The sequence below is a fragment of the Ictidomys tridecemlineatus genome, chromosome 10 (genome assembly GCF_052094955.1).
Source record: "Ictidomys tridecemlineatus isolate mIctTri1 chromosome 10, mIctTri1.hap1, whole genome shotgun sequence".
Taxonomy (NCBI): Eukaryota; Metazoa; Chordata; class Mammalia; order Rodentia; family Sciuridae; genus Ictidomys; species Ictidomys tridecemlineatus.
The window spans coordinates 87,157,701-87,170,402 of record NC_135486.1 but is presented as its reverse complement, the minus strand read 5'-3'; the positions used below and the strand labels follow the sequence as shown (position 1 = coordinate 87,170,402).

At 42.9% G+C, this 12,702-nt stretch overlaps 1 protein-coding gene across 2 annotated transcripts in view; it reads right to left on the bottom strand.

The window, feature by feature from the left end:
- The window catches only part of Fam171a1 (family with sequence similarity 171 member A1), a 116,416-nt gene extending 104,609 nt beyond the window's left edge, over positions 1-11,807 (bottom strand). For both annotated transcript variants that reach the window (XM_078023366.1, XM_078023367.1), the window contains exon 1: positions 11,523-11,807. In XM_078023366.1, coding sequence (XP_077879492.1) covers positions 11,523-11,619 — 97 coding nt within the window. In that variant the 5' untranslated portion in view covers positions 11,620-11,807. The remainder of the gene's footprint in view (positions 1-11,522) is intronic.
- Positions 11,808-12,702: the final 895 nt, after the last annotated feature.

Sequence of the window (12,702 nt, the reverse complement as noted above, 5' to 3'; positions counted from 1 at the left end):
GTAAGTTCAAATACTAAATAATACTGGTATTTTAACTCCTCCCCTTGTGTCAAAAGAGAAAAAGGCATCTCATAAATCCCAAACAGTCATCCCTGAGTGATTGCTCTGCCCAGGACCATATCCTTTTCAACCTCCAACTTGCCAATGGTGAGCTCAAACACAGATCAGGATTCTCTAACACTACTGGACTTTGCACCCAAGCCAAATGATGCCCGTAACCCTAGCTTGGTATAGCCCTAATCCCACACTGCTCTATTGAACATCCCTTCAGAGCTCTTGAGAGTTCTTTGTATGAACTCTTCTACAAATCTGGATGCCACACAGCACCAAGTTCCAAACTTGGCTCCTAGGAGATACTCAGCAAATAATTGTTCAAGGTCACTCTCCGTGGAACAAAGGTAAATAAGGACCACATAAAGGGGTATTTTTTTGCCTTTCTTCTTAAAAATTACCAGGACAAAGGGGAGGGAGAGAAAGGGAAGGGGCATAAGGGTAGGAAAGGTAAAGGAATGGAATGACTATCGTTACCCTAAGTACGCGTAAGAAGACATGAAGGATGTGACTCTACTTTGTATACAATCAGAGATATGAAAAATTGTGCTCTATATGTGTAGTACAAATTGTAATGCATTCTGTTGTCATATATAACAAATAAAAATTTAAAAAAATTATCAGGACAATTAAGAGCCCCATTTTATATTGGTAGAATACCACGATGATTAAAATTATGTGAAATTGGGGCTGGGGATATAGCTCAGTGGTACAGCATTTGCATACCATGTGTGAAGCCCTGGGTACCATCCCTAGAACCACAATAAATAAATCAATAAATAGAAAAAAACTGTGAAATTATAATTTTATCCTCAAACTCATAAAATGACATAGTCTAAGGGTAAAGGCTAGGTAGCCTCCTATAACACAGTGGATTATGCCCATTACTGTGTGACTTTGGGAAAGTGATGTACCTTCTCTGACCCCCACCTTCTTCTTCTATAAAATAAGAATGACATTTATAGTTCAAAAGATTGATGTGAAGATTAAATAAGATAATCTGTCAAGTTACTCTGTGTAGTGATAAGCACCAATCACATTAGCTAATTGCTACTGTTATTTTTTCCATGTCCAGGAGGGTCCTTGTCTCTATTATGCTGATGTAATGTTAAGTGCAAGTGAGGTATTATAAATATTTATTAAGTATTTTTTAAATAACAAGTAATACATATTTAATAAATCCTACTTAAATATTTATTATCCAAATAAACTTTACTCCTCAGTTCTCAGAATCAAAATACAAAACTCAGCTTTAAATACAGTATTTTACAATAGCTTTTGTTATTGCATAAGCTGTCTCATGTTTTTCTTCTGTGTGCCCACGCCAGGTTTCTAAAGTCTAGGGGCAAAAGGCACAAGAAGTCGCTTGCCCAGAACTCTTCTCCAGAATTACAGAGAGAACATGCTGAGCAATCTTCCACCTCCTCCACACCTCCAGTGGCAGGTGCCTCTGTCCATGTAGATTCATGAGCCATCCTCTACAGTAGGGCTGTGGCAGCAGAACGTGCACACCTTGTGTACCTGGACTCGGGAAATGGATTCTGGCAAATGGGACTACAGAGGTAATTAAAGTGAAGTGCTTCAGGAAATAGGGAGATAACTCTGGATCATCCCTCAGGTCCAATCTAATCACATGAACCCTTAAAGGTGAAGGACTTTCTCTAGCTGTGGTCAGAGGCAGAGCAGATGAACAAACCAGAGCCATCTGACACAGAAAGGACGAAATGTGCTGTTGCTGGCTTGCGACAGAAGCGGCAAGGTGACAGACTGTAGGTAGCTTTGTGGAACTAAAAAAAGGCTCCTGGCTGACAGACAGCAGAGCAACAGGGACCCCAGCCCGGCATCTGCAAGTAACTGGATTTGGACAACTTGGATGAGTTTGGAAGCAGATTCTTCCCCAGAGCCTCTGAAAAGAACAAAGCCCAGCAGAAGCTTTGATTTTGGCCTTGTGAAGCTCCAGGCAGAGACTCTGAGCTATGCTGTGCCCAGCTTCTGTCCCATGAAAACTATCCCATGATAATGGGTGTTCTGAACCACTAAATGTGAGGTAATTTGCTAAGGCCTCAATACAAAACTAACGTATTGGCCCTGAAAATATTTCAAGCTCCCTACATGTCTCCCTGTATCTTTTTTCCTTCTAAGCAAAATATTCTCTGGGACTGGTCCATGTTTCATGAAGAAGACTTTGACACTACGCCTTTAGCTGCTATCCTTAAAAAAAAAAAAAAAAAATCCTGGACTTCTCCATCCACTGAACTCAGTTCAGCTATTCTGGAGCTGAGCCTGTGATGACCAAGGACAGTGAAGTTGCTGTTGAAGGGTTCTGTGCACAGAGGCCAGCCAGTCCAGCCCCGCCTCACCAAAAGTCACAATGTGGTAAGGATAAACATGTTCTCATCAGATGTGTCAAGCAGTGTCAACGGAAATCTCAAATCTCCTCCCTAGGACCAATGACAATCCTCCAAGGATGGCCAGGACAGCTCATAACACAGTAGGATCATGTCCTAATGAACTTTCTAGAGCCATGTCTTTATCAGGACAACCCAAGATCGCCCTGGAAGCTGGGGTAACCAAGTCACAACAGCCCTTCCTTGAAACTTTTGGTCACCTAAAGGATCTAAATCTTTTCCCCATTGATTAAAAAAGAAATGTTAATCTGTCCCATTCTGAAATTTTGTTTCTGCCAGAGTTACTGCCCTCAGAAGCTTTTTTATTTGGATCTAAATTTTGCAAACTTCCTCTTAACTTTATTTCATAGGAAAGTATGATCCATGGCTTGACAAAATCCTCATCCAAATTCTTAACAAAATATCATTAAAAGTGAATGTTAATTATTAATCAATAACTAAATAATAAATGTTATTTAATAATAAAATATTAAGACCCAATATACATGTGTTTTAATTCTCTGTTAAGATAAATTTTCATTAGAAAACATTCCTTTTTGACCTTCCTCTCTGAGAGGAGAGATTTAAGTGGTACAAAGGAACCACTCTAATACTGTCAGCAAAAAGTGGCAAAGAGTGACCCTCATCCATTGAGACTGGGCAAATACTGCTGTTTTTGAAATCATAAGTCTATCAATATGAGTCACCTTATAGACTTAGGATAGTTTTAATAAAAATGGTCAGTGTTTTTCACTCAGCCACGTCAAAATTAGAAATCCTTCCCTCACTTCAAATTCAATCACTACTTAAATCTTGAGTGTGTGTGTGTGTGTGTGTGTTGTATGTGTGTAAACAAATAAAAATGTTCATTTGACTTGGAAATAGTTATGTGTTTCCTCATTAAACTTCTCTATTCCTTTGCAGTACAGCTTAAAATAAGACAAGCAAAATAATAAAATGAAACAATCTTCCATATACTTAGTACTCATTTGCAAAGTATCTGGTCCTAAGCCATCTTTTCCTGTGCTATTTGCTACTTCTCACTATTCCAAAATATCTTGGGAGTTCTCACATTTGAGTATATCTTTTTCTATTTTCTGTAAAAGTAAGGGTTCGAAACACTTGATGAATATATTAAATTTACATTTGATAATCCTATCTTCCCCAACAGATTATACAATATGAGAGAGCTTTACCTAATTGTCTCCATAATTATTATTCTGGGCACCAACTGAAATTGGAAATCATTGTAGCACAAGACTGCCCTATTTATGCTGCAGTGGTTTGAACATCCAGTCACCAAGAGGACCTCTTTTAGGAAAACAGGTGGACATGCTCTCCTTAATAAAACATCCTGGTATTTACTGTGGGTGAGTCCTTGAAATGCCTAGAATCAAACATTACTGACAGGCAATAGCAGCTTTCAGATACCCAAGCATTGGTAGGTTTCATCTTATTTAAGATACTCTTGTGTAATTACATAAAAAGAACTTTAGAGTGTTCTTCTGACTTTATTCTTTAATTTTTCCACTTGGACTGTAAAACATAAGAGGGTAAAAACTCTGAAATGAGCTTACACAAAAATATACTACTCCCTCCCCCCGATCATGTGCCACCTCTTTTTGGCTTAATAAGTAGTTTGGCACTCTGTCTTCATAGGGTAGTGCTATTGGGAACTTGATCTTAAGAGCAGAAAAAGGCTGTAGGTGAAGGGAAGTGAGATTGTACAAGAATGGTAAGAGTGTCCTACCAGAGAAAATAATTTAAACTGGTGAAGAACAGGAGGTAAAGGTGGGAGAAGTCACATGCTTGAGGAAGACCAAGGGAGGCTGGAAAGGCTAGACTTACAAATTCATGCTTTATACTTTGGGTAAATGAGAACGACTCAAACATTTCTCTGTAAGAAAGAAAACTAGATAAAAGGGCGTTTGGAGAGAGAGAATGTGAAAAAGAGTCTGGGTCAAAGGAACAAACTCAGGCAGACACAAGCATGCTGGTGAGGGCTCAGGTCTACATAAGTGAGGGTTGGGGTAGGTGGGGTAAATATGCTACTCCAACATGCGAGGACCTCAGCCATTCTCCACTTACTTACCTTTTTGCTAAAGCCCCAAAGAAAAGAAGGTTCTAGATTCTCTCCATTCTTGACTTTATTTCTTTGTGGGAAACTCATGCCAAGCCAGGTCCCTATCCTTCTCCTTCCCAGGGACACAGGCTGAGAATTCCACACTCTCCACTGATTTCCCAGGGACCTCTACAGATGCTGTTTTGGGACCTGCCCCAGGGTCAACCTGTCTCCCTCACTTGTCTACACTCAACTTAATTCTTTTGTTCTCAATGAAAAACCCAAGGGATTGTTCTTTTCCTGAGTTCCCTAAGGGGCTCAGGGTTGAGACTCATCCTTGGTTCACACACTGCACTTGCTCTTGCCAGAGTGGGGGCTCCTTCAGTTGTTTAAATGGTGCCTGCCCTGGATCTTGAGGGACCCAGTAGCCTAAGAGAAGTGGATGAATACTGGGTGTGTTCTGAGCCTCGGAGACAACTGGGAGACTACTCAAGTTGGGGGGAGGGGCTTCCCCTAATACTTCAAGGCACTGAGAGCTTATGGTGACATCTGATCACAACTTTCTTCTAACTCATTTTGCTACCAAGAGTTATGTTTCAACAAAAATTCGAGCAAAGCTTCCAAGCAAGCAAGCTTTCTAAAAATATCTTTTGACAGGGGCTTCAAAAGTCAGTCAACTTCTCTCTGCAGAAGTGAATCCAAACTCTAGAAGAACATGGCCGAGTTGATGTACCTTGCTTATGAAAAGAAACACTGCAGCCCTCTGATCTCATTTGAATGAAAAATACTTACTTTGGTAATCCCTTGAGGTGCTCCCCATGGATTCATATCATAGCGCCAGTTTGGCAGAATTTTGCTAAACAGATGCAACAACCCCGTGCATTTTTTTTTTCCAAATGTTATCTTTAGCAGCTTGATTCCAAAAAGTGGTCCAGGCAGTACAGTTGTCAGTTGTTATCTCTTTTTATAGTACTTAGGCGTTTGGGTCTGTATAGTTTCCAATTGCTACAATAATATATTACCAAAATTTTAGTGGCTTAAAACAATCTGACTTTATTATCTTACAATTCTGGAGATCAGAAGTTCTGAATCAGTGTCACTGGGCTAATCTCAAAATGTTCACAAAACTATGCTTTCTGGAGGCTTTAGGGGAGAACCTGATTCCTGGCCTGTTCCAGCTTCTAAAGGTAGCTCATGGACCTTTCCTCCATCTTCAAAGCTGGTGGTGTAACATCCTTTATCTCTAACTGTGACCCTCTGCTTCCATCATCACATCTCCTCTGATTCTAACCCCTCTGCCTTCCTTTTATAAAGATCCCTGATTCTACTGGATCCACTCACACAAATAGTTCAGAATGGGCAGTTTTCTTGGTACCCTTGCACCAGAAATTCCCAAGGTGAGTGTCTACTGCCCAGGACTTTGCAGTTCAAAGAAATGATTCATTCACCACTCCTGACAAGAAATCATCCCATCTCACCATGTTTAACAGAATCATATCTGCAAAGTCTCTTATACCATGTAAAGTAACATATTCAAAGATTATAGGGCCGGGTCCGTGGCCCACACCTGCAATCCCAGAGGCTCAGGAGGCTAAGGCAGGATGATTTCGAGTTCAAAGCCAGCTTCAGCAAAGGTGAGGCATTAAGCAATACAGTGAGACTCTGCCTCTGAATTTAAAAAAAAAATACAAACTAGGTCTGGGGATGTGGCTCAGTAGTCAAGTGCCCTTCAATCTCTAGTACCCACCCCCTTCCCATAAAAAAAGATTGTGAGGGTTAGGACATTGACATCTTTGGTGCCATTATTCTACCTATCACAGGTTCTGTGTGCCTGGGCAGTACATTATCTTAGGTCAATTCTCTTGGCCTGGCTTCTTCTTGGTCCGCAAGATCCTGTTGGCACTAAAATAAGCCACGTAAATGCACCTGTAAGATCATAGATTGTATGGACCGCAAGGCAGAGAAAGGATTTAAGGAGATAGCCAGATTTTGAGTCCAATTAAGAAAATATGCTGGGCTGGAGAAGGGTGCAGGATGAGAAGTTTAAGGTAAACCTGGCACTTTGAATTAAAAGTGTCTATTAGGTATAAAGAAATAAAACTGAAATATCAGCTAAAGGCAAGAGATGGGAAGGTGGAGCTCCCCACATGGAAAGGTCTAATTACTGTAATCTGTAAGGGTTCATATATTTTGTGAGGGATAAATGAAAAAAAAAAGCAATTGTTGGCAGAATGACTTGAATCAAGGAGGAAGAGGAGCTGGCAAATACTTGATCACAGAAAGATGGAGTCATTCAAAACATGTTGGCCAAACTGCTTTTTTAAAAGACCTTATAGGAATCCCTTTCCAACGGGGTAGTTGCCTTAAATTTTGCCTATTTGCAAATTTGAGTTTCAAAATATTAGGCGTTTCTTAATAGAGGGCATGAATTGGGTCAGAGTGTAGAATTTCTTTTAAAAACAGTTATTTCATACACTTAACTGATCTACTTAAAGCTTGATTTAAAAAAAAATACATTCAGTTCCACATTTGCTGGAACAAAATAATTTAGTAAAAATTGTGGTGTTCAAGTCATGAAGTAGTTGGTAAAAATCAAGTGAAAATGATTTGTTTACAATATTTCTCTATAACTTGATCAAACTGTGTGTGTGTATAGAAATTTCCACTAAACATGTTTCACAAAAAGTACACGAGCTGGTTGTCATCACAAATCCTTTCATCTAAATCTCTGAAATGTTTATCTAAGTTTTCCTTCCAATATACATGTGTGGTGTCCAACTGAATTCCATGTGCTTTTTATTAAAACTAGTAAATTAGTACTTATTAAAATTACTTAGTATTTGCCAACAATGATGAAGTTGTTAGAGTTTGATTTATAGAGATTTACAGATATATCAGTATCAAAAAGAAGAGCTGATTAAAACTCAGAAAGCCATTTGACAGCTATGAGTTTAGAAATTCACTCTGTAGCTGGGTGCAGTAGTATACACCTATAATCCCAGCAGATGAGGAGGCTGAGGCAGGAGGATCAAAAGTTCAAAGCCAGCCTCAGCAATTTATCGAGGCCCTACGCATCTTAGTGAAACCGTGTCTCAAAATAAAACATAAAAAGAGCTGTGGATATGGCTCAGTGATTAAATGCCCCTGGTTTGGATCCCTGGCACTGAAAAAAGAAAAGAAAAGAAAAAGAAATAAATTCACTCAGGATTTTAGGATTTTAAGCTAGTAGCCTATAAATTACAAAGTATTACAGAACAAGTAGGATTACAAATATAATTTATAACTGGGCACAGTAGCTCACATCTATAGTTTCAGCTACTCAGAAGGTTGAGGCAGGAGGATTACTTGAGCCCAGGAATATTTAGTCAGCCTAGGCAACATTGTAAGACCATGTCTCAAAAAAAAAAAAAAATCATAAAGTCATTTCCAAGACTTTTCCAGAAATCCCCTAGTTGTTATTGCAGTTGTTTCTGCATAGAGTTGTCACATCTGGCTTTCAATGATACCCCAGTGGCCTCTGTCAGTCTAAGTTCTCCAGGTTCCCAAGATGCAAGTTTTTTGTTTAGATGATATGCTCTTGGGCTGAGCATGAAGCTCAGTGGTAGAATGCTTTTCCAGCATGCAAGAGACCCTGAGTTCCATCTCTAGCCCCACAAGGAAAAAAGAAAAAGTCATGCTCTTTGCTCTTTATATAATGTCAGCCTAAGTCACGCTTGTTGGCTGGACCTTCTAAGAGCCCTCCATTCATGGCTTCAGTCTTTCAACTGATCACAGTGGTCTAATAATTGAAGTTTGAGTTTGGCAAAAAATAGAGCTCTTGGAGAGAAGAGTGGTAGCCAACCATTCACTCAAATGTTATGACAGATTGTAGCTTTTCTGTAGGAACAAAAAGTTTACACATTATTGAAAACTAGATAATAACAAAAAAATAAAGATGGAACAATAGAGGTCTGAGCATGAAGTCTTTCACCTAGTACTGACCTTTCTTTTGGCAAGAAAATAGTGTTGGGCTTCAAAAACACACCCCTATAGAGTACATCTGCACAGCTTACTGCTCTTCAAGGAGAGGCCCCCCTCTATCAAGCTGTCTCTGTGCAGTTTTGTAAGACATACTGCAAGTCAAAGTTAGTCAATATTTTTGAATAACACTTTCTGTAAAATTTCCACAAAAGACACTGTAAACACTTCAGAACAACTCGTCTAGCCCCTGAATAAAAATACCCAATCATATTCTTCATATTAATGATATTAATCACACGGCAACTAACCACTGCATTGGAATAGCTTTGCTGATTCAAAGCAGCTACAGTAAGAGAATCTAAAACCAAAACTTGAATTTTATCTTGAATATATAAACAGCAAAGTAATGCCAAGAAATTCGGCAGATGTTGGTTTCTCCAGATGTTATAATTTTCACTTAATAAAGTAGGTATCATTTAGTCCCAAGAACCTAGTTGGAATACTAGAGTGCACGGTTTCTATACGTTTGAGATCTCCAAGTAGTTTCACTTATGTGATTTCCAAACCCTGTTGGTGTACAAAGTGTGTGTACCCGCCTGTTCTAAATCTGATTCAAGTTTGTTTCTACAATACAAAAACAAGTCTTACAATTAGGTTTTGGAGAAAATAGGCATTGAACTTTCCTTCTTAAAATGCATGCTAACAGTGATAATCTCAAGTTGCGCTCTGGTATACACATTAGCATCTCCAACCTTTCATCCATTCAGTACTACCTGAGCCCCAACTATGAGCAAAACAATCGGCAACCTTCTGTAAAAATGCAGTGAAATCAAATGTAACATTTGTCTTCACTGTGTCCAAGATCCAGGGGAACAGAGAAGACATGCATTTTAAAACTATTAGAAGAGAGTGATGGGCTAGGGATATGACTCAGTGGTAGAGTGCTTGCCTAGCACTGGCAAGGCCCTGGATTCAATTCCCAGCACTGGGTGGGGAGGGGGGGGAACATAGTGATAAATATCAAGATGCTTTGAAGAACTTAGTGGGTTGAAAGCAACCATATGTGTCAAAAGAGAAATTGCCCATTCCGTGAATAATGACTAACCCCAAATTCAGATGTCAGATGGTGAGATCCTGACTTCTGATACAGCTCTTGGGCTCAATACCTTAAAAAATTTACCGTTACTCTAAATAACAAGTCAATGAATGAAGTAATCTGAGGGGAAGAACATTCCAAAACACTTGACTCCCACTGAAGCCATACCATATACTAAGATATTCAGCCTATGCAAATCCTCACAGGTTGACTATTTTCCTCCCCAGTTCACAGAATCTTCCATTTCTGAGGGTTTAGCAGCAAGAATTCAGTAAAGCATGATCTTAGACCTAAAACCTAGTAGTAGGTTTTTTTGGTGACTTTTTAAAGAAATTGGAGCCACATATTCCTCAATTTTACAAGTGCACAACCAATATTTCCATATATTATATATTTCTGATGACAAAAAAATCCAAACTGCTCTTTGAAAATAATGGCTTCATTGAGGCAAAAATATCATATTCACTAAAATAGCTGATTCAAAGAGCAGTAGGGTATAAATGAAAGAGGCTACGATTCAGCGTTGATGATCTAATGTCATAAACATTCATTTCCTACATGAAAAGACATATGGGTCCTTTTTGTACCCTGTCAATGTCCCCCTTTCCACAATGCATTGCTAAATTTATACACATATCATAATGGTCATTTTCTACCATAACTCTAGAAGAAGCAATGCATTTGAGAGATGCCAACAAGTGAACAGTCAAGTGATGGATACAAAAACCTTTAATTCAACATGTAGGTAAGAAACTAAACCCAGATTGTGGGCAGAGCCTCCCCTCCCTGCCACAGTGTTAGGTCCAGGCTTCTCTGGTCCCTGGCACCAGGAAAGGGTTAGTATGAAGAAAAAGGATAAGGCAGGGTCCCAACAAGAGAACACTGGGATGGAGCCCTCCTCCTCCTTCAGTGTGCAGGGCCAACTTTGCAGGCCACACATCTCAGCGATCTTGGGGTTCTCATAGCCACAGGGAAGAACCTTTCTGAGATCTGAGAGGCTCCAAGGAGCCGGGATGCAGATGCTCATCCGAGGGCCTCAATCTCCTTTTCCAAAAGGCCAGCAATAGAGAAGCACTCGATTTTGACCCCACTAAAACACGCCAAGGAAGCTCTGGGGTTCCCCCCAGATAAATTCATATGTAAAAAACAAAAGACAGTCTTGTAGCCATTCTCAGAGGCGACCACGTTACTCCCATGGCTGGAAAGCAGATTTGCAGAGGCCAAAGATTAGACAAAAGGCAAGAGCTGGAGACATACAGAAAGGGATATGATTTTTTTTTTAAGTGATTAGGGCCTCCCAGTTCCAATATTTTTCTCCTCTTCAATGATTTCTAGGCCGCTGAGCAAATCCCTAAAGGTCTGGGAAAGACATCAGATAGGGAAAAAAACCCTGAAACTTTCCCAAACTGCGGCAGGCTGGTGGAAGGCAGCAGCTGCAGACCTCCGGGTCCTGGGGCGCAGGGGGCACCCCGGAGCGGCGGCCACCCCTTCCCCGCCACAACAAAAGGGCCGAACGCAGCGTCGGAGCTGGGATTCTAGGACCCAAGCCCCTAGTCAGGAATGGGGAGCGGCGGTGACGAGCCCTGGGCCGCCTTCTTCCACGGAGAAGGAGATGGAGCCGCGTGTCCCTATCACTGCATAAAGGAAAGGACGTTCGGTTGCATCCAGACGAGCCACCAGCAGCAGCAGCAACAACAACAGCTGGTGCCACCCGCACCCCCGCCCGCCCCAACCCCCCGGGAGCATCTGCCCAGCGGGCCCCGCGTCCCCGGGCGGCGCCGCCCCCTCGGGAGCGCTGCGCGGGGACTGCAGGCCCGGCGGTGCGGCGCGACTCCGGCGCGGCTCCGGTGCGGCTCCGGCTGCGGTGGCCGCTGCCACTACAATGCAGCCCGGGACCCTCCCGCCGCCGCCTCTGCGCCAGGCCCTGCGCGACACAAAGCCCCTGGACCCGCCGCCGCCCACCGACCTTGGGCTCCGGCGCCGGGCTCCCGCAGCGTCTTGGTGACCGCCTTCCAGACGTGGCAGCCCAGCAAGCAGAGCAGCAGCGCCACGGACCTGCTCATCTCCGCGCCGCGGGGCAGCGGGCGGCTCGGGCTCGCTGACCAGCGGGCCGGGCAGCGGCGCGTCACGGGCGGCCGGGCGCCGCGCCTCCCTCCATGTTGCCTGCTCCGCGCGCGCCGGGCCCGCCGCCCGATTGGCCCGGCCCCGCAGCCCGCGGCCGCTCCCTCCTCCGCGCCCCGCGCCGGGTTTCCCCGAAGAGCCGCGGCGGCGGCTCAGCCAGCTCCTTAACCCCTTCCTGCCCCGCCCCGCCCCGCCGCGCCGCCCGCGGGAGGCGCCCAGGCCCCGGGCCCTTGGTGCCACCTGGCGGCCGCTGCGCCGCGGGAGCCGGACCCGATGCCCCTCGTTTTCCACCCGCTTGCCCCGCCGCTCTGAGCTTCCCCTGTGTACGTCCTGGCTTCCCGCGACATTCTCTTGCTCAGAGCCCCAAACGCCACCTTTGGCACAGAGTCAACCCTGGCACCCTCCATCGCTGCAGCACAGGAGAGAAAAAAAGTCCTTCCTGCTAGGGCGGAGGTCTTCATGTCACACCTGGTTACCTGTCTGCAGTCCGAAGGAAGCATTTGGGCCTTAGGTGTCACCTTCCTGGTTTGCTAAGTATAACTCCATCCTGCAGCTATTCATATCACTATTCTACCCTGTGTTCTGGGGTAAATTTGACACCCAAGATTCAAGGTCAACTGGAACAGAATCCCTAAACCTGAATCCACAGTAGTAGGCCAACAGTATCCAACTGTGGATAGATGAACAGTTTCAGGTTAAACTGTGTTTGGATATTACCAGAAGGCTGGGGTAGGGAGGAAATTTTCATTTATTGAGGCCCTGGGCACTCTCCCCTTCACCTTTGTTTTACTGTGTCTTGTTTAAGAAAAAAATATATTCAATAACATTTGTTAAGGGCTTCCTCGTGGAGACCTCAGGACTAATGTGATAAATATAGGGACTAATGCAATGGAATTTTGGAGCAGGGGAGGTTGGGAATTTATAGCCAAGGAGCAGGGTGAGAGTCACTGGATGGAAAGTTGCTAAGAGGAAATATCAGTAGTATGAAAGAATGGGTTCTGGCTAAAGTTACCTAACAGAATTCT